General features: G+C 54.7%; 2 protein-coding genes and 3 non-coding genes across 6 annotated transcripts in view; 4 read left to right on the top strand and 1 right to left on the bottom strand.

Moving 5' to 3' along the window:
• NCL (nucleolin) lies at positions 1–8,608 on the top strand. Of its 2 annotated transcripts, none has more exons than XM_007486077.3 (13): positions 1–222; positions 1,213–1,323; positions 2,992–3,421; positions 4,019–4,225; positions 4,427–4,510; positions 4,716–4,854; positions 5,737–5,855; positions 5,952–6,078; positions 6,547–6,846; positions 6,941–7,077; positions 7,387–7,513; positions 7,800–8,032; positions 8,125–8,608. In XM_007486077.3, exons 1-13 carry the CDS (start codon positions 205–207, stop codon positions 8,199–8,201), a joined length of 2,109 nt encoding a protein of 702 aa, XP_007486139.1. In that variant the 5' UTR covers positions 1–204; the 3' UTR covers positions 8,202–8,608. The 2 variants fall into 2 exon arrangements, with proteins under 2 accessions (XP_007486139.1, XP_056675926.1); XM_056819948.1 differs by lacking the exon at positions 1–222 and adding an exon at positions 985–1,108.
• Positions 4,569–4,641, top strand: LOC130457754 (small nucleolar RNA SNORD82). Its single transcript, XR_008917028.1, has one exon. It is a non-coding gene; the product is annotated as a small nucleolar RNA SNORD82 (small nucleolar RNA).
• On the top strand, positions 7,188–7,266 carry LOC130457761 (small nucleolar RNA SNORD20). Its single transcript, XR_008917035.1, has one exon. It is a non-coding gene; the product is annotated as a small nucleolar RNA SNORD20 (small nucleolar RNA).
• Positions 7,541–7,670, top strand: LOC130457745 (small nucleolar RNA SNORA75). The gene has a single exon (XR_008917019.1). It is a non-coding gene; the product is annotated as a small nucleolar RNA SNORA75 (small nucleolar RNA).
• Positions 8,609–15,048: 6,440 nt separating the features above from the next.
• Positions 15,049–20,157, bottom strand: part of B3GNT7 (UDP-GlcNAc:betaGal beta-1,3-N-acetylglucosaminyltransferase 7) — a 12,160-nt gene continuing 7,051 nt past the window's right edge. Inside the window, exon 2 of the mRNA XM_056819949.1 lies at positions 15,049–17,086. Within this exon, the coding sequence (XP_056675927.1) occupies positions 15,946–17,086 (1,141 nt within the window). The 3' untranslated portion in view covers positions 15,049–15,945. The remainder of the gene's footprint in view (positions 17,087–20,157) is intronic.

Below are 20,157 nucleotides of genomic sequence, written 5' to 3' on the forward strand. Positions count from 1 at the left end.
GCCGCGGGGGCGTCACGGGGTCGGGGCGAGCTCCTTTCCAGTCGCGCCGAGGGGGCAGGCTCAGTCTTTCGTCTCCGTCTTGTCCAGCAAAGGCTGCTTGTGGTCGGCCTCCTCCTCGCGCTCTCCGTCATCACCGCCGCCGCTGCCTGGGCCTTCGCCGACGGATCTCTCATCACCCCCGCTCCCTAGTCGCGCGCCGCCGCCATGGTGAAGCTCGGGAAGGTAAGAGGCCAAGGCGGGCCTGCGGCGCCACGCGCGCCTGGGGCCTAGCGGGCCTGAGCGCGCGGGAACGGGGCGGAGCGCGATGGCGCGTGCGCGGCCCGGGGCTCCCGGGAAGTCTCGCGCGACTCGCGGCGCCTCCGTCTGTGCTGGCGGGAGGGAGGAAGGCTGAGGGCTCTGGAAGCCCAGAGCGGCAGGAGGGAGAGAGAGAGGGAAAAGCGGCTGCGCGTGCGCGCTGTACCCTGCAGGGGGAAGGGAGGGAACGGAGCGGGCGCGGGCCGCCCTGGGTCCCGTGAGGTCATCTCGGTGCGCCCGGCTCCGGGACCGTGGGAGCACGTGTCTAGGCGACGAGCACATGGGCGCAGGGCTCGCCTGGCAGCCACGTGGGGCCCAGCAGCCACGTGCGAGCGGGACCGGGCAGATTCGGCCTCGGGGACCGCTGGCTGGCCCTTCTCACCTGTCAGAAGGGCCTCAGCCACGTGGTCTCTTGAGCCCACTCCTGCGCCAGAGATCGGGGAGGGGACTTTCTGAGCCTTCCTGCCCTGGGAGCAAGGGCTAGGCAAGGGGAAAGGCGACCAACAAACGGTCTCACAGCCAGGAAGTCTCTGGGGATACCTTTAAACCCAGGACCTCCTGCCCCTGATTCTGGACTTCATAGAATGGGCTGGAGGAATGGGCAACCCCGAAATGAGCAAGCACAGTGCATGGGGGCGGGTCCCAGGCCCTGCACGTGGTCCTTGTCTCCCACGTGGTCACAGCCCTTTAAATTAGAGTCTGGAAAGCTTGCAGAAGGTTGGCTGTAAACTGGTCTTCCGTGTCAAGGGTTTGGGGAACCCCCAGAGCTCCACGAGGAAAGGTGAAGGGATGCCTGGCTTTAGGCAGGGTTCATGTAAGTGGAGATGCTATTGTCACTAACAGGACAGATGGAAGTTTGGGCAAAGCCTTTGGGGAGCTCCAGGGCTACAGATGTGACCCTTAAGTTTTTTGCTCTAGGCTGCTAAAAATCAAGGTGAGCCGAAGAAGATGGCCCCTCCCCCCAAGGAGGTAGAAGACAGTGAGGATGAAGACATGTCAGAAGAGGAAGAAGAAAGCAGTGGAGAAGAGGTAACTTGTAACTTCAGAAAGGATCTGGATTGTCCTATAAAGAGGAAGAGGAGGGGGCAGCTTAGAGGGCTCAGCGGATAGAGAGCCAGGCCTGGAGGTCCTGGCTTCAAATCTGGCCCCAGACACTTCCTACTCTTGACCCTGGTCAAGTCACTTAACTCCATTGCCCAGCCCTTACCACTCTGCTGCCTTGTAACCAATACAGTGTTTAAGAAAGTGGGTTTATCAAAAAATATTCTAGGAAGGAAATGTGTAGGTGAGAAATGGAGTGAAACCTAATGGTCATGTAATCATTTCACTGGCATCTGTTGGTTTTAAATGTCCATGAGCTGAATGATAATCTTTGGGGCCTGGTCACATGAATATTTAAATCTAGATTTGAGTTGAAGGAGAAATTAAAAGTCCAAGCTTTTAAAGGGTGTAGGTAGCATTGATCTCTATGATTTAAGGGCAGAGGCTATTTCTTGGATATTGAATACAATTTCCAGGAAAGAACAGCTTAATCAGGAATTCTGTGTGCTTCCATGGGCTTTTGTGAGTTTATTGTATGGACCCTGTACATGGGGCTAATTAATGGCTTACAACTAAGCAAGAACCCTGCCATGAGTGTTAGAAAAGGATGAAGATTCCTTCATAGTTCTAGAGTTGTAGGCTGTTAGCCCAGTGCTGGCACATCTGAATATACAGTGTTGGCCTCCTCCTGGTTAACTGAGGCAACGATGTCTGTGGAAAATAAGAGTCAATGGTAGGAAGCTTTGTTGAGTTTTTCACTGCTTCTTTATTAATAGCCTTTTAAAATGGAGCTATGGCCATTAACTCAGATTGCTAGGATGCATGTCCTATCAGAAAAGGAGAAAGAAAGAACTTCCAGGCTATTAGAAAAGAAAGCATTCAGTAGAACAGACTTGGCACATTTCCATACAATTGACTCCCCCCCATGCTCATCTGTAAAACAGGTTAGACCAAATTTTCTCTCAGCTCTTAAACACCATTTCTGTGACCCTGGGCCTTGAAGGGTGTTGCCAGAACCTTGTTCAGAGAGTAACAGATGGAGAACTGGAAGGGGCCTCCTAGACTGTCTCCTTTTTGGAGCAGCCACCTGTGAAGTCACTGTGAGGGCCTTCTGGGCACAGAACACTGATGAGCACCAGGGAGATCCAGGAGGCTCATTTAGACCAAACTCCTTCCCTCGGGGGAATAAATTATATGATGTTATAACCAGAATAGAACAAAGTAACTAGTGGAATTTGCCTTGCACCTTTTATTGGTTGATTGAGTTGTCCTTGTAAAATGATTAGTTCTTCATGCCTTCCTTCCCTTTTCAGGAGTTTTTAGGATAGACTGGGCTCTTCATACCTGTAAAGAGCATGTGAGTTGTAGTGGAGAATAGATGCTTCAGAATGATCCCATGGTAGATCATGAACCCCCTCTCCAGCTGTCTCAATGTTTGAGCAGTTCCTCATTTTATCCTTTACATTAATCTTAAGGATATAAGTGTAGTTATCTGTAAACCACTGACAGGTCCTTGTTCTCCCCACTTAAAGAAGAGGGTCATAGTTTCCTAACTTGTACATCCTTTCAAGGCGGATGATCCCATTTATGATTTCTTTCTTTGGGTTAAGTGTTTTTTTGTCAATTGTAATATATTTTGGAAATGAAAATTATTAGGTCGTGGTCCCTCAGAAGAAGGGCAAGAAGGCTGCAGCTACCCCAGCAAAGAAGGCTGCAGCTACACCAGCCAAAAAAGCTGTTGTTGCTACCACACCTGCCAAGAAAGCAGTTGTGACTCCTGGTAAGAAGGCCGCTGTGACCCCAGCCAAGAAAGTGGCCACCCCAGCCAAAGCTGTCCCCACACCAGGCAAGAAGGGAGGTAAAGCAGCAGCCACCCCGGCCAAAGGGGCAAAAAATGGAAAAAATGCCAAGAAAGAGGACAGCGAGTCTGAAGAAGAAGATAGTGAAGATGAGGACGATGAAGAATTTGAGCCCCCCAAAGCCGCCAAGGGGGGAGCAGCTCTGTCCAAACAGGATTCTGAGGAGGAGGAAGATGATGATGAGGAAGAGGAGGACAGTGAGGAGGAGGAGGAGGAAGATGAGGATGGTAATACATTGTTTTTATTCTGGTAATGATGAAGTCTTTTCAATTCTTGTGGCTAAGGGGCTTAGTAGATAAAGCCAAACCTAGAGATAGGGAGTCCAAATCTGTCTCAGACACTTCCTAACTATGACCTTGGACAAGTCACTTAACCTGAATTGATGACTTCGCAGCGGTTGATTTCTAAGACCGAATACTTGAGTTTACCCTTTAAAATTTAGGAAATTCATTTATCAGAGCTTTAAATTCCCAGGCAAGAGTTAATCCCTTTAGTGGAGGCTGCCATTATCCTAAAATAAGCCTAACATGATCCCAGAAGAAAATTGCATCTGACACACACCCCACCCCACCTACCCCCCACCCCTTTGCTTATTTTCCTGATTTGTAAGCTAGCTGCCTTGATTGCTTCTATGAGCACTTAGGCCCAGAAACTTCTGGTAATGCTTTTCTAATCATGAATGAATGTCTGGGCTAAACCCTAATGCCCACCTTGGGCATTACTATTAAAATCAGCTACTTTTAGGACGTTGCCTAGCAAGCTTTGGGTTGTTTTATGGGAAAGGATGTTTGGGGCAAGTATTAAGAGACTTTTTTTTTTTTAAGACTCTGAAGAAGAAGCAATGGATACCACCCCTGCCAAAGGGAAGGCTGCTTCTGTGAAGGCTGCCAAAGGTGGAAAAGCTAAGGAATCCGAGGAGGAAGAGGAAGATGATGAAGATGAGGAGGAAGATGATGAGGAAGAGGAGGAGGATGAAGAGGAGGAGGAGGAGGAGGAGGAAGAGGAGGAGGAGGAGGAGGAGGAAGAAGAAGGTAAAGATAAAGGGAAAGAAACTTTGGGTCAGAGGGTCCCTCCAGAAGTGAATTTGTCATCATCTTTGACCTTTTCTTGGTTTCCATTGGGATTCCCAAACCCAGAGCACAGCAGTTGGGCAGGAACTAGAAGTATGCTGGTGGGTAGTCCCCTGATGGCAGGCATGAGGTTGTGATGTGCTTGCTGGTTTTGTCTTCCAGTGCCCGTCAAAGAGGCCCCGGGAAAACGGAAAAAGGAAATGGGCAAGCAGAAAGCCCCTGAAGCCAAGAAACAGAAATTGGAAGGTAAATACAGTGTGGAGAAAGGGTTTGGACAGGTGAGGCCCAGGCTCACAGCTGGGTGGGCACAAGTGATGATCCACATAGGGACTTAATTCTGAAGCCTGATGCAATGCTTGCTATATATGCTGATGTGCTCCTGCGCCTCTGGGTCTCAGCAGTGGAGCCACTCTTCTTCCCTGACACAAGTTATTTATTTGTTGAACAACAGCTGAAACGTCTACAAATTTCAATCTCTTCGCTGGTAACCTGAACTTCAACAAAACAGCAGCTGAGCTAAAAACTGCCATCACAGACTTCTTTGCAAAGAAGGACCTTACGGTTGTGGATGTCCGCATTGGTGCCACCAGGTAAGTGACCTCCAGTAGAGCCTTCCCCAACCCACCACCTTGAAGCATGTGGATGTCTTCACTTGTGAATGCAGCCAGAGCTGAGGATAGGTCTGAAGCCTTAGAAGGTGAAAACAGGTGTTTGCTTATTAGGACCCTGTTAATCTCAACAGATTGGATTTCTACCATGAGAGAGGCAACAGAATGGCTGTGGAGTCAAGGTGGGCTCAAAGCCCATCTCTGATTGTCACCCTAATGCTGTAGGCAAGTCTTCAGAGTAAAGCCTAGAGCCGAGGCTATGCCAAGAGCAGTGGCAACAACCTTGGTCTTGGCAGCCAGAGTGCTAGAGACATTTTCCTCGGGCTACATGAGGAACTCTGGCCAATCTCCTGGTCTGATCTAGTTGATGGTGTGGCTATAGTTAGGGGCCAGTACCAAATAATAACTAGACCAGCAACAGCTAGCTTTTAAAAGCTACTTAAAAATTGTTATTATTTATTTATTTTTTGATTTTTGTGGCTGCTGGGGGAGGAGGTTTTCTACTGTTGGAGTCTGAGGCAGGGAGAATGCTCGAGGCTGCCCTTGAGAGTTTTAACTGAGACAGACAGTTCAGTCTGTCCCTTGTGAAATGTAATGTCTTCATCTCATTCTTACCTTTGGGGATGTCCCAAAGCTGGATTTGCACTGTGAGCTTCCTCAAACCTTCCTAGAAATATGGGAATACATGGGGGTAATTAATGTGGGACAGCGCTTACTTGCTGCCACTGAGGCCCCATTTGACCAGTTGGGGGTTTTTCTCATCCTGAATTGAGCTCACCCATGCCTAGTTATTGCTTGGCGACAGCCCCCTTCCCACCTGTGCAAGGTTTGGGGCTTCCTACCGTTTTTTGCTTTTCCCTTTAGGAAATTTGGCTATGTAGAATTTGAATCTGCTGAAGATATGGAAAAGGCGCTGGAACTCAGTGGCTCCAAAGTGCTTGGCTCTGAAATGAAGCTGGAAAAAGCAAAAGAGAACAAGAAAGGTACCAGGGACGGGACTGGATTGGGGGCATTTCTTTCCTCAGCCTCCTCCCTGGTGAGCTCTTGGAGACCAAGCTAACAGCATCTCTCCTCTATAGATCGAGATGCCAGGACACTCTTTGTCAAGAACTTACCCTATAAAGTAACTCAGGAGGAGCTCAAGGAAGTGTTTGAAGATGCTATTGAGATCAGACTGGTCTGCACCAAGGACGGAACACCCAAAGGGTATGCTTGGATTTATGCTCATTGGGCCATGGGTTAGATGATGTGCATTACAGTGCAGTGCTGAAAGGCCCCGTCCTTCATGAGCTCAGTCTTGGGGGCTGTCTTAGGCAGAAGGCAGCACGAGATGGGACAGACAAGCAGAGAGTGAGGGCCGATTCCAGGCCAGTGGGAAGGAGGTGGTCTACCCTGGAGCCTCAGGGCTGTGCTGAGGCCAGGCTCACCTAGTACCTATGTGGTATTCTGCCCACTCCGGTGACCACCTAACAGGTTGCTGTCTGTCTTTGGGGGAGAGACGAGAAAGCGCCCTCTGAAGTGGAGGCCCTTTCAGGGAGTGCTTGGGTCTCTGCCCTTGGCCTCGGGGCCTGCTGTGTGTATTAATCAGACTTGGCCACACCACGGTCTTTGCTTCATGCTGGATGGTGCTTTTGGGGAAGTGGCTTCTTTCCTAAATCTGCCCTCATTTTCCAGAATTGCCTACGTTGAATTCAAGACAGAAGCAGATGTGGACAAGGCCTTAGAGGAGAAGCAGGGGACTGAGATCGATGGCCGGGCCCTCATTCTGGACTACACAGGGGAGAAAAGTCAAGGACAAGAGAACTCTCGAGGGAAGAACAACTCGTGGAGCGGGAACAACAGCAAGCCATCAGACTCGAAGACACTGGTGCTGAACAACCTTGCCTACAGCGCCACAGAGGAGAGTCTGCAGGAAGTGTTTGAGAAGGCCACGTCCATCAGCCTGCCCCAGAACAACCAAGGCCGGCCCAAGGGGTGAGCCAGCTGCTGGGAAGAGGGAAGGGGGGGATACCCGAGGCTCTGAGGGGACCGGGGCCTAGCCTTCTAAATATCCTGTATTTCTGCTTAGGTATGCGTTCATTGAGTTTGCCTCTGTGGAGGATGCAAAAGAAGCTTTGAACTCTTGTAACAACATAGAAATTGAGGGCCGAGCCATCCGGCTGGAGCTGAAGGGACAGAAGACGGCAAATGCAGCTCCCAGGAACCGTAAGTGAAGGAGGGGGGTAGCTGCCTTCTCTGCAGGTAGAGGGAGCTTCCTGCCAGGTGCAGCTCTCCACTTCCAGGGAAAGGCTTTGTCTTGGGTGACTGAATGATACTGGATATGATGACTCATTATCTGAGAATTGCTGATGAAACCTCCAGAAAATTCCTCTAGATAGTCAAGTTCTGATCCAGCTGTCAATAATTCTGTAACAGTCTAGGCACAGTTCCCATCAGCCTATGGGTCTGTTGTGAGGGAGGGTCGGCCTAGTCCGGGAGCTGGAAATCACGTGGAAACCTCTTCCTCTTCCCCAGAGTCCAACAAAACCTTGTTCGTCAAAGGCCTGTCTGAAGACACCACAGAAGAAACGTTAAAAGATTCTTTTCATGGCTCAGTGGGGGCCAGAATAGCCACAGACAGGGAGACGGGGTCTTCAAAAGGGTACGTTGTTGGTCAGGTATGGGGGGGGTCTTCTCAATGAGCTCCTTCCCGTCTATCAGTGATGGGCTGTGGATTCGCACGAGAAGAAAATTCACTTCACTCCACATGTAGTGTTCCTGTTGTCACGGGGATGCTCAAGTGTGGCTGTGAGACAAGTGACATGGCTTGGGGGTGCCTCAAAGAGGCCCTGGACCCAGTCCAGGATATTGCATCCAGTTCACTTGAGGGGAGGGTCTTGGGGTGAAGGTCTGGCCAACCTGTGTGTTTGCTGGGGGCATTTGTGCAGGTTTGGTTTTGTGGACTTCAACTCTGAAGAGGAGGCCAAGGCTGCAAAAGAAGCCATGGAGGATGGGGAGATCGATGGAAACAAAGTCACCTTGGACTGGGCCAAGCCCAGCGGCTTTGGGGGCCGAGGAGGAGGACGTGGTGGCGGCGGACGAGGAGGCTTTGGGGGCCGAGGAGGTGGCAGAGGAGGCCGAGGGGGCTTCGGAGGCCGAGGCAGAGGAGGCAACTTTGGAGGTAAGGATGGGCCTGAGAAACTGGGGTTTCAGGGTGGTCCTCTGGGGGTGCTGCCACCAACAGGGATGGTTACCTCCCTCTCTTTGTCCTAGGTCGAGGTGGTTTCAGAGGAGGCAGAGGAGGAGGAGGCGACAACAAGCCACAAGGGAAAAAGACAAAGTTTGAATAGCCCCCCGCCCATTGGACGGACTCTGGGGGTTGGAGCCTGTCGGCCAATGGCTGATAGAGCCTTCTGAGGACATTCCAAGACAAACATGCGGTCCGAGGAAGTCGTCTTGGAGAAAGCCGGATGACATCTCACGGGAGAGAGCGTGTTGGTTTTGACTGGATGGACGTTCCATAGAAACTTTTTGCAGAGACGGGTGATAGATGTGGGAAGTTGCCCTTTTTGTCTATGAGTTGTCTTGAGTTTATAATGTTATACCCCATGTACAAAACCATTTTTCCTACAAATATCTGTAGTGGTTTTTTGTTTCCTTTTTAACCCCTTTTGGCTGTAAAGAAAAAGGCGAATGTTTTCTCATGGTTCCTGCTTCAGCAGCCTGTCTTAGGACACATTAAAAGGGCCTAACCTGGTGCCAGACTCTTTCCTAAAGGGCTTTCTGTCAAGGCACCCAGTGAAGAAGCTGCCTGCTCTTGGGAGAGGATCTCTGGGGCCTGTGAATCTCCCTTGGGCCCCTTACGGTTCTGTTCTGGGGTGATGAGAAGTCACTGGTGAGGGGTGTGGGCAGCTTCCAACCTGGCCCTCAAGACTAGCTGCCCCAGTTTCCCTATCTGGAAAATGAGCTGGAGAAAGAAAATGGCAAACCCCTCCAGTATCTGTGCCAAGAGAGCCCTGAAGTGGAGTCAGTCAAGATACAACTGAAGGACCCGGCTGGGGGGGGGGGAGCCAGTGGGGGCCCCCTTTTCCCTCACCAGGCAAGCCCAGCCCCACCAGAGGGGGTTTGGCTTAGATTTTTAACCAGGTCCCAATAGAGGTCCACAGGGCAAGGAAGGCCCTGAGAGCAAAGGGGGAAGCCCCATGCAAGCAGCCAGGTGGCCCCTTCAGGCCACAGTGCCAAAAGGCTGAGGAAGATGGCCTGGAAGCCAACCTGGATGGCATTGCAGGCAGGGGTGCGCCTAGCAATTGCAGTGCATGCTGGGAGAGGAAGTAGGAGGGGCTGCCCTGCTTGGCCTCAGGTGATAAGGGAGCCTGCAGCCATTTTAGAAGAGGTGGAAGGCCCAGCAAATGGTCGAAAAGGCCCTGCAGGCTCTCCCCAGCAGGTGGCAGTGCAGGATAACCCATAGCCGGGATCTGGCCCAGGGAATTCCCAGGAGGGGTGAGCCCAAGATGGGCACCTTTGGGGAGCCTGGAGCCAGGCCTGACTTCCCTAGGGCTGTCACAGGAGACATGTTAGCTGAACGATTCCAGGCTGGATCTTGGCTTTCCTTCAATGTAGGCTCTTGGCCTAATTAGGATGGACTGCAGTGACAATCCATGAAGAATCTGAGACCCAAGGAGGCAAGTGTTGAGTGGGATTCCAATGGAGTATCACAGGCCTACTGTGGCCCCAAATTCTCTGGGTTTGCTTCCTCTGAACCAAGGCCTAAAAAAACTTCTGGGGTTCCTAATTTGGGGTCTTGCCCTGCCACAGCTCCCACCCAGGGTTTTGCCCTGCTCTGGGGAAGGCCAGGCACTGCTGGGCTCTCCAACTCGGGGATCCTGGGTCATCACCACCACCTCACAGGGTGGGAGTTTGGCCTCCCTCCCTACAGGCCCTCTTTCCTGCTCCCCTCCCTCTTAGTCTCCTTGATGATCCCTTGGCTGTCCTTTCTTTGGATCCAACCACACTTCCCACCCTGAACCTCCAACCAGTGTGAGAATCCCCTCCCTGGTGCCCCCCCCCTCCCCCAGGGGTCATCTTTCTGGAGGACCAGCAGTACTGGCTAAGGAATCACCCCACTAAGGCTACCCTCCTCATCCTTGTCCAAGAGCCACCCAACCTCCTCACTCTTCCTTGCCTCTCCCTGTGGGCTGTGCCACCTGCCGTCCCTCTTGGAGCCTTTTCTCTGGTTGTCCCCCGTGCCTGTGGCTCTTAACTCCACTGTCCGGCCTTCTGGCCTTCCCTGAAGGGAGTCCTTTTAAAAATGGCTTCATACAGCGTTTTCCCATTTTGGAACAGCTACACCGAACCATTTTGAGCATTGGGTCATTTTTCAAATGTTTCCGTGGAGTTGGCCACATCCTGGTGCTTCCCGGCCTCCCTCTTAGATCCTCATCTCCAGAGAAGTGAAAAAAGCTCTCCGCTGCCTCCTGACCCAGAACTTCAACTTTTGTCCCCTTTTTTCGTCTAACGGCTAACAGGGAAATCTGTTCTGCACAATTGCCGGCTCCATCCAGACCATCGACCGTCCCTCAGGATCAGGGAGGGGAGGGAAAGCGAGAAATCAGAAAGTGACATTTCCAGCCTGCCTAAGGTGGGGAGGGATTACTCAGCTCCTGGGCCCACTGACGCCTTGCAGGATGTTCTTGTATTCATTCTGGTTGTTTGAAACCTTCACCGCCTTCCAGAATAGAATCAATGCTGTTTGTCCTACAACTGAAGAGTGGTACCGGCTGGGCAACGGAAATGATGTGATTTGCCCAAGCTCTAGGATGTGTCTGAAGTCACATTTGAACCCGTGTCCTCCAGTCTCCAGGCCTGGCCTCGGAGCCCCCTAGCCACACTCCTGCATTTCATTAATCGCTTGAACTTGCCTCCATCTTTAAAAATCTGAATTGGTCAGTGAGCTCCCTCTGCATCCATCCGGGGCTCTTCCCCGTCTTTGGCCTCATCCTCAGTTGGTGGCTTCAGACTGTAAAAATTAGACTTGAATACAGGACTACAATCCCCATGAGCCTTTCCACTTCCCCAGAATGCCTTGTAATCTCACCTGGGCCGAGATCGAGAAGGTATTTAAGCTGATTCAAAGGCTTTTGAGGGCTCTCTCGCTCTCTTGGACTTCCGTTTTGGGGCAGGCGTGGCTTTTTTTCATAATGTAGGTGAGGTTGTGTCTAGGCCTCTCTATGGCCTGGACATGTGTCTCTTATCCTGTATTTTCTTTAATCCTTAATCTTCAATAAACCTCTAAAAAATATAATACTCCTTGCAGAGAGAAACTAATTCCTACCTGCCTCAGATGCCTCAGTCTCCCTAGTCTCCCCTAAATTTTAATCTTTACAATACACTTTCGTTCCATGATCTCTTGGGCTGGTTCCCCGTCAACTGGCCTCAGAAACCACCTTAGCCTTTCTCTCGGCTCTCTGCAAACTGCTTTTCCCAAATGCTGCACGAATGCCGGCAGGTCCTTGGTCTTTCCTCCCCAAGATGGCGGCTCATTTCTCCCTATGCCCCATTCTGTTGCAAAGCCAGGCTCAACAGCATTCCTCCACTTTTGGGAAGGATTCAATGATCCGAAACTACAGTAGGCCAAGAATTTAGGAGGCTGCGTGAGTTCCACCAGGTGTCCTCATGAGGGTGCTGTCCAGCCATGGAACCATTTCCTGTCCTCAGCTGCTTCCTCCTTTGGTCCAGCACATCCTCCCTCTACCTTTGCTTCAGGCCTCCCCCCTTTAAATGTTCCACCCCTCTGCCTTGATCTCTTCAACTTTTAATAAGGGGTCCTTTTAGAGGACTTCTCTACCCTTTTTCGAGGTGCCCCGCTCCCCTGGGTGAAACCCAGAGACTCCTGCTTAGGATCATTTAAATTCACAAACTACTATAGTGAAAGTTTTGTATTATTTTTATTTTTGTCTTGATCTCATTATTAAATCTTTTTTGGTTTATTATATATATAATTTATCATTTTAAATCCTTATCTTCCATCTTAAGAGTCAATACTAAGTATCAGTTTGAAGGCAGAAGAGTGGTAAAGGCTAAGCAGTGGGGATTAGGTGACTTAGCCAGGGTCACACAGCTAAGAAGTGTCTGAGGCCATATTTGAACCCAGGTCCTCCAGTCTCCAGGCCTAGCTCTCTATCCCATAAGCCACCTCTACACCAATATATTTTTTTAAAGATACAAATTCTTGGATGACCCCGGGCTAAGAATCCCTGCCCAAGAGGCCTCATCTAGTTATAAGCCCATCAGCTTAGGGGTAATGTGGGGTGGGGGGGGGTGGAGAATGGGAGCTCCCAGGAGTCATATAGTCATAGAATAGAATTTTCAGAAAACCTACCTCGTCCAATCCCTGCTCTACATGTCAGGAAACAGGTCCAGAGAGGGTATAGTCCTGGGGTTCAAGACAGTCTTTACTTCCCAGGGCAATGCCAAATCCTTTCTTTGCAAGAACTGAGAAAAGTTGATTTACAACTTGGAGAATTGAGCATTATTATTTTTCTTGTTTTGTTATCAGTAGCCAGTTGCCTGTCTATACCTTGTTAATCTGCACGGGTAGAGTTGCCTAAACCAACAGCTAATTGTCAGCTGGTCAAGGGAAGGCTCTCCTGTAAGGGTTAAAAATGGTTTGACTAAATTTATGAGTTAAAAAAGTTGTTGTGGTCACCATTTATAAGAATTAAAGTTAAACTATGAGTCAGCAGGTTGTTTAGTAGCTTTATTTACCGCAAAGTAAAGATATTAAAATGGGAAATATAGAAAGGGGGTAGAAAATATGGCCTAGCTAGAAATACCCTAAGTCCTAATCCTAGTGCCTCCAGACCACAAATGTGAATATGAATCAATCTCACCAGTCTACAAGGGTGTCTCCAGTCAGGAATTCCAACAATCAAAAACCGATGCTGAAGAGGCTGAACCTCAAAGGGCAGTCTCTCATGCCAAGGAGGCAAGAGTCTCACCCCAGTAAGCATCCCTCTTCAGCCTGTCTCTAATATCTTCATTAGAATCCAAAGTCCGGATCAGGAAGCTGAAATCCCAAAAGTCAAAAGATGCTGAAAATCGCTGAGAACCTTCAGCACACACAAGGCCAAGACCATTAAGAATCCCACCAGCCCACCAGAGCACATACTCTCGAAAGAGCTAGAATAAAGATCCTGAATCTCTCTCAGGCTCCAACTTATATACTTTCCTCCACCCATCAGCTCTCCTTGTCACATCTCGGGAATCGATCTCAGCCTTTCAATTTGCCTGACACTGCCCAGGGGGGATCAGGGAGAGCATAAGATACCCAACTTTTTAGCACATGCAGGACCAAAGCTAGAAATGGCCTTAGAGAGTGAAGGCAGCCCCTTATTACAGAGAGGAGGAAATAGGCCCAGAGAAAGGAAGATACTTGCCCAATGGCGCACAGCTAATTTGGCCAGGTCAATAATATCAGATCTAAACCCAAACCTCTGAAGTGGACAGGAAGAAATACTGAAGTCCAGCAGCATGGCTGACTTTCAGGGGCCCAACAACTCAACGTTTCATTAAAAATGATATATTGGAGAGTTTCTCATGAGTGGGAAAGAGATGTAGGAGATGGCCTCTGAGTCCCTGGGGAGCAGCTATGGAAGGGTGCCCAGGTTGAGGAATATGACAGGGCACTAAAATCCATTCACAATGCCACATATTTTTGATCTAGCTTTATTTGTGGTACAAGTTACTCCTGACAAGGAAAGTCCCTCTGCCAATGCACTAGGGCTTGGAGAGATGCAACCAATAACTTCTGAGGGTCCCATATCACTGTGTGTGTGGCAAAGGTGGCACTTGAAGCTAAGACTTCCTGACTCCTGGCACTGGCTTTCTGGGCATCATTTTGCCTTGGTCTTAGTGTTGGGGGTGAAGGGAGTGTGTCATTCCCATTGACCAAAGGGACCTGGAAGAGGCCTTGAACCCAAAGAAGCTCTTGTCAGAATCCTGTGTTGAGCTGGACAGCCTCAGTTGCTCCCAAGAATTGTGGGGCCATTTCCTGAATTCTCAGTCACAAGCCCTGTTCCAAGGCTTAGGAGGGTACGACCTTATCGCTATGCTCTGGGTTGTTGTGGTCCTCCAGCTGCTGGAGGTCAGGGATGGGAGAAGGCTTGGAGTCCTTCATGGGCCTTTCAAATCAAGGTGGGCTGCTGGGGTCCTGCCACACAGCATCTGCCCATGTGAAACCCAAGTTCTTGGCAGCCTACCTGGGGACAGTGAGCAGTAGCTAGGGTAGTATGAGCCCCAAGGGGCCAGGAGATTCAGGCCAACATCCCATATCATCAGCTGCACCTAAGCCCAGCCTTGCGGTCTGGACCAATGAGAATATACAGGAAGTCATCCCATGCTCTGGCCTGGACATCACAAGCTGCTGGCCTATCCTCTAGTATTCTTCCTGCCTCTTCTCCTAGAGCTTCACCACTCAACAACCATGAGGTCCCTCTTAAACTTTAGGTTCCAGGCCATTCAGTCCACTAGGTATATGGAATTGGAAGATGCTTGAGAGCCCATTTTACAGAAGAGGGAAACTGAGATCCAGAGGCTCATTTTCCTTAGAAACCAACTAGTGTAACCTCTTCCCGGATGAGCAGACTGCCCCTGAGGGAAGTGTCCTGGCCACAGGAACATGGGAAACAGATCTGGTTTCAAATCCAGAGCCAGCTGGCGCGACCAGGAACCACGTTATCTTTCCACTAATAAAACCTGGTTATTGAGCAAGTATTTGGCCATGCGTGGATGCTAATCCTCCGGGGAGTCCCCACATCTACATGTCAGGCACTACAGGATCAGAGTCAAAGATGCAGAAGGGCCTGCCTCTGTTGGGAGGAAGAGGTTCCAAGCGTGTGAGCACCAAGTAAACACAAAGCAATCCTTCTAATCCTAGCTTGGACCTAAGCCAACACTCCCCTCAGGCCAAGCTGCTGCTTCTTCCCTGGCCTCGGGCAGCCACTGTCCAGGCTGGGTGGCAGACACCCAGGAGGAACCCAGGAAAGACCAGTGGGGGGCCGGCTTCTAGTCTGGTCCCCAATGACCGAGCCCCGACCCCCGGGCCTTTGGGGGGGCACGTGAGCCGAGGGGGGCGAAGGAAAAGGGGGTTCTGATGTTATTCCCCCACTCGGGCCGAGGGATAATGAGACCAGGCTGGGATTTCTCAATGTTTCCCTTTTTATTAACAAAACGAGTGAGACAGATTCGTCCAGTTGACTCCCAGCTGGGGTGCAGCGGAAGCTGCCCTCTTCACACTCACACTGTCATAAATACAGGCCCCCCCAGATCGCAGACCTCGGGGGGCGGGAGGGGAAGGCGGACGAGGGAGGCCCGGTGTCCACGGGGGCGAATGCTGCTCTGGACGTGGGGTGGGGGCACAGGGCAAGGGGGCGAACAGAGAGCAGGTTGGGGAGGGGGCGCCTCTGCCGCCTGCATTTTCTCCCTTCTGCCCCCGCTAAAAGCCTTCATAAATAAAACTTCACAGTAGCTCAGAAAACACTCCCCAGTCACCTGCCCGGGGGACGAGGGCTGTGAATGGCGCTCCAGGGGAGAGAAGGGGGCGCAGGGGCTGGGAGCTCGGGTCAGCGGCCAGGACATCCAGCGTCCCAGGCAGGAGGATTCCAAAGAGGGGAGCCTTTGAGGTAGTCACAGGGAACGGCTTTTCCTTCCCAAGACCGACTGGCTTCGGGAGGCCCGGCACCCGCGAGGGACGAGGAGGTTTCCGGGAGCTCCCGGGGGCCCTGCTCGGTGGGCACGGCCAAAGGCCCGGAGTCCAGAGAGGAGTTAGTGGTGATCGAGGTGGTTTTCTCCGCAGGCCTGTTTGTGCGAGGGCCCACCATGGGGCCGGAGGGCCTGGGGGGGTCCGGCCGCCCGAGCCCTGCCTCCCGGGGACGAGAATACTCGCCTGCGTAAAACTGGGGAGCTAGAGGGAGCCCCGGGGTCTCCCCTGCGCCCCCTCCCCAACGAGTCTCTTAAAAAAGAAACGACGAAACCAAAGGGGGTCCCCTGGGATCACCGAGCCCCCCGGCCCCGCGTCCTTCCCTGGGGGGCCGCGGGCTAGAGCACCTGGAGCTTGCGGGAACAGGTGAGGTTGCTGTGGACCAGCTCCCACATGGCGAGCAGCTCGGCGGGCAGCAGCTTGTGGACCACCAGCATGGAGCGGAAGAAGCAGGGCTCCTTGTTCATGGGGCTGCTCTTGTTGCGCATGATGCCGAACGTCTTGAAGCCCACGTGGGCCGTCGGCTCCACGCCCAGCACCTGCAGGCACATGCCCAGGAAGACGTCGTCGATGGGGTAGAGCTCGAGGCCCTCGGAGGCGCGCAGCAGGCGGCGCGCCAGGCCGCCGGCCATGAGGAAGCCGCCGCCGCCGGCGTAGGGCGGGTACAGGGCCTTGCCGTACAGGGCCGTCGGGATGTAGTACTTGTTGTCCTTCTTGCGGATGGGCCGCGCCCGCGCCAGCACGTCGCCCACGAACAGGTCCTCGTCCGGCCGCCGGTCCGCCAGGAACTCCAGCACGTTGTCGGGGCCGACGAAGACGTCGTCGTCGCCCTTGAAGACGAAGCGCGCGTGCGGGCAGAAGGCGTCCAGCCACTTGAGGAAGTGCACCTCCTTGAGCGTCAGGTTGAAGAAGGTGTCCAGGAAGTCCCACTGCAGGATGTCCCCGTACAGCCGGTCCTCGTAGGCCAGCAGCTGCTGGTAGTGGGCCCGCTCCTCCGCCTTGGAGGCCGTGCCCAGCAGGAAGAGCGTGCGCACGGCGCCCCGCGCCCCCTCGGCCTCCCGCTCGCGGCCCCACGTCCGCCGGATGGCCTCGCGCCGGTCGTGCTGCGTGATGACCGACTTCACGACCACCAGCAGGTACACGTCGCCCCGGCACTTCTCGGGGTGGTTCAGCAGGACGGGGAAGTAGCGGCAGTGGCGGTAGAGCAGGAACTGCTGGAAGTGGGGCTCCAGGGCCTGGAACCACGACTGCCCCGACAGGTTGCCGTTGGCCGAGCAGTTGGACACCGTCACGTCCCAGACCGGGGGCGGGGGCGTGGTCTCGGGGGGCGGCTCCCAGAAGCCCATGGGGGCCGCCAACTTCCCAGCCTTGGGCTGGGACAGGTCGAGGAACTGGCCGGGGGTCAGGCCGCGCTGCAGCACCGTCAGGGCCACGAGCAGCACCAAGGACAGGCACACCGAGCGGTAGATGGTCTTCTTCCTGGGAACGAAGGGGCAAGAGGTCAGGGGAGGGGGCAGACCCCACTGACCAGTCCTCCCCACACACTGACCCGTCCCTGCTGACCTGTCCCGGTTGACCAGTCCCGGCTGACCCGTCCCTGCTGACCCGTCCCGGTTGACCAGTCCCTGCTGACCCGTCCCTGCTGACCGGTCCTCCCCATGTGCTGACTAGTCCCGGCTGACCAGTCCCTGCTGACCCATCCCTGTTGACCAGTCCCTGCTGACCGGTCCTCCCCGTGTGCTGACCGGCCCCTCCTGACCAGTCCCGGCTGACCCGTCCCTGCTGACTGGTCCTCCCCACACACTGACCCATCCCTGCTGACCAGTCCCTGCTGACCCGTCCCTGCTGACCAGTCCCGGCTGACCCGTCCATGCTGACCGGTCCTCCCCACACACTGACCCGTCCCTGCTGACCAGTCCCGGCTGACCCGTCCCTGCTGACCAGTCCCTGCTGACCCGTCCCGGTTGACCAGTCCCTGCTGACCCGTCCCGGTTGACCAGTCCCTGCTGACCCGTCCCTGCTGACCGGTCCTCCCCATGTGCTGACTAGTCCCGGCTGACCAGTCCCTGCTGACCCATCCCTGTTGACCAGTCCCTGCTGACCGGTCCTCCCCGTGTGCTGACCGGCCCCTCCTGACCAGTCCCGGCTGACCCGTCCCTGCTGACCGGTCCTCCCCACACACTGACCCGTCCCTGATGACCAGTCCCTGCTGACTGGTCCTCCCCGTGTGCTGACCCATCCCTGCTGACCCATCCCCCTCATGCGCTGACCCTTCGTTGCGCACTGACCAGGGGCTGCGGGAAGGGAATGAGCATGAATTAAACGTGTGCCTCCACCAGGCACTTCTAGTTGGGGAAACGGAGGCGGCCAGGCCAGGGCCCTGCAGCGAGTGTCTGCAGCCTCATTTGAACTCGGGTCTTCTGCCAGGCCCAGCTCTCCCCACGGAGCCCCCTTGCTGTGACCCTGCGAGGAGGAAATGAGGCGCAGAGGAATGGGAGGATCTCCAGACTAGAAGGGACCTCAGGCACAGCCGGGCTCATGGCCCCCCGCTTTCCAGGGGGCACCCCAAGGAGGGAGCCCACCAGTCTTTGGGCCGGTGTGTGGCACCTTCTCACTAGGTCCCCCATGGGCTGATTAAGCCCTGAGCTCCTGTCCCATAGCCGGGGGCTCTCCCTGTTACCCCAAATGGAACCATCCCCCCCACATCACCCAGCCTTCCACAGGTGGCACCCCGCTTCTGATCCCCGACCAAAGCCTGGCAGTCGATCCTTTCTGCACGCATCCCCTGCGTCTGAGCCCCAAAGAATTGGGGTTCACTCCTCCACTTGTCACAGCCCTCAGTGACTCTTGGGGTATCCCAGGACCTTCAGGGGAGGCCCAATGTTCTGCAAACAGCTCCAGAGAGACACGACTCGCCCCAAATCTCTGAGCTAATAGCAGAGCCAGAATTTGAACCCGGCTCTCTTGGCTCCAAATCGTTGCTGCCTTTCCTAAGGCACAGGTGTGATCCGTCACCCCTCGGCTCCCCACAACCTCTAAAATCAACGTTCCGAAGGCACGAGCGCCTTCTCCTGGCGGGTCAGCCCTCATCCTCCAGGGCAGCCTCCACCTCCTCCAGGAAGTCCTCCTGGCTCAAGGGAAGGCTCGGATGTTGGACCGTCCCCTCCAGCTCCCATCAGAAGACCCCAAGGCTTCCGGGGAACGCAGCCTCCCTTCCACCCTCCTTCCCCGTCCGGCCCGCCGCCCGGGGCACAGTCTGCACTCCACGCACGCCGGCTCGCTGACTCCCTTCTCGAATTTTTCTGGGGCTCTTTGGAGGCCCTTTTTGTCTGCCAAACCCCCCCTGCTGGGCGCCGAGGCCGGCCGCCTCCCCAAGAGAAGGGAAGGAGCAGAGCCGCCGCCGGCCATCCTCAGCTCTGTCCTAGACATGCCGGAGCGGGGGCGGCCGGTCCTTCTCCAGCTCCTTCGACAGACGGGGAAATGGAGGCAGAGCCGGCCAGAGCGCCCGAGGCCACGGGGGAACTCAGGAGGGGGAGCCAGGCCGAAGGGTCTGCAGGAGAAGAGCAAAGGCGCCTCCTGGAAGCTGACCTCCCTCTCCTGCCTCCCTGCCTCCCCTCTGCCCGAGCTGGGCGGCCTCCGGTGACCGGCGCCAGGACACGGGACGGCTCTGGTCCCCGTGGCGCAGGTCGGGCCCGGACGTCCTCCCTGAAGGCCCGCCAGAGCCTTGTGGAGAGAGGAGAGGAGAGGAAAGGCCTCTGAGCCACTCAAGGTGCCCATGGAGCGGGAAGGCCCCAGCTCGGGCCAGAGCAGCCGGGTCCAGTCCGGTCCCGTCCAGCCGGGTCCAGTCCAGTCCGGTCCCATCCAGCCGGGTCCAGTCCAGCCGGGTCCAGTCCGGTCCAGTCCAGCCGGGTCCAGTCCGGTCCAGTCCGGTCCCGTCCAGCCGGGTCCAGTCCGGTCCCGTCCAGCCGGGTCCAGTCCGGTCCCGTCCAGCCGGGTCCAGTCCGGTCCAGTCCAGCCGGGTCCAGTCCGGTCCCGTCCAGCCGGGTCCAGTCCGGTCCCGTCCAGCCGGGTCCAGTCCAGCCGGGTCCCGTCCAGCCGGGTCCAGTCCGGTCCCGTCCAGCCGGGTCCAGTCCGGTCCCGTCCAGCCGGGTCCAGTCCGGTCCCGTCCAGCCGGGTCCAGTCCGGTCCCGTCCAGCCGGGTCCAGTCCGGTCCCGTCCAGCCGGGTCCAGTCCGGTCCCGTCCAGCCGGGTCCAGTCCGGTCCCGTCCAGCCGGGTCCAGTCCGGTCCCGTCCAGCCGGGTCCAGTCCGGTCCCGTCCAGCCGGGTCCAGTCCGGTCCCGTCCAGCCGGGTCCAGTCCGGTCCCGTCCAGTCCAGTCCGGTCCCATCCAGCCGGGTCCAGTCCGGTCCCGTCCAGCCGGGTCCAGTCCGGTCCCGTCCAGTCCAGTCCGGTCCCATCCAGCCGGGTCCAGTCCGGTCCAGTCCAGTCCAGTCCCGTCCAGCCGGGTCCAGTCCGGTCCCGTCCAGCCGGGTCCAGTCCGGTCCAGTCCGG

Source organism: Monodelphis domestica, chromosome 2 (genome assembly GCF_027887165.1).
Source record: "Monodelphis domestica isolate mMonDom1 chromosome 2, mMonDom1.pri, whole genome shotgun sequence".
NCBI lineage: Eukaryota > Metazoa > Chordata > Mammalia > Didelphimorphia > Didelphidae > Monodelphis > Monodelphis domestica.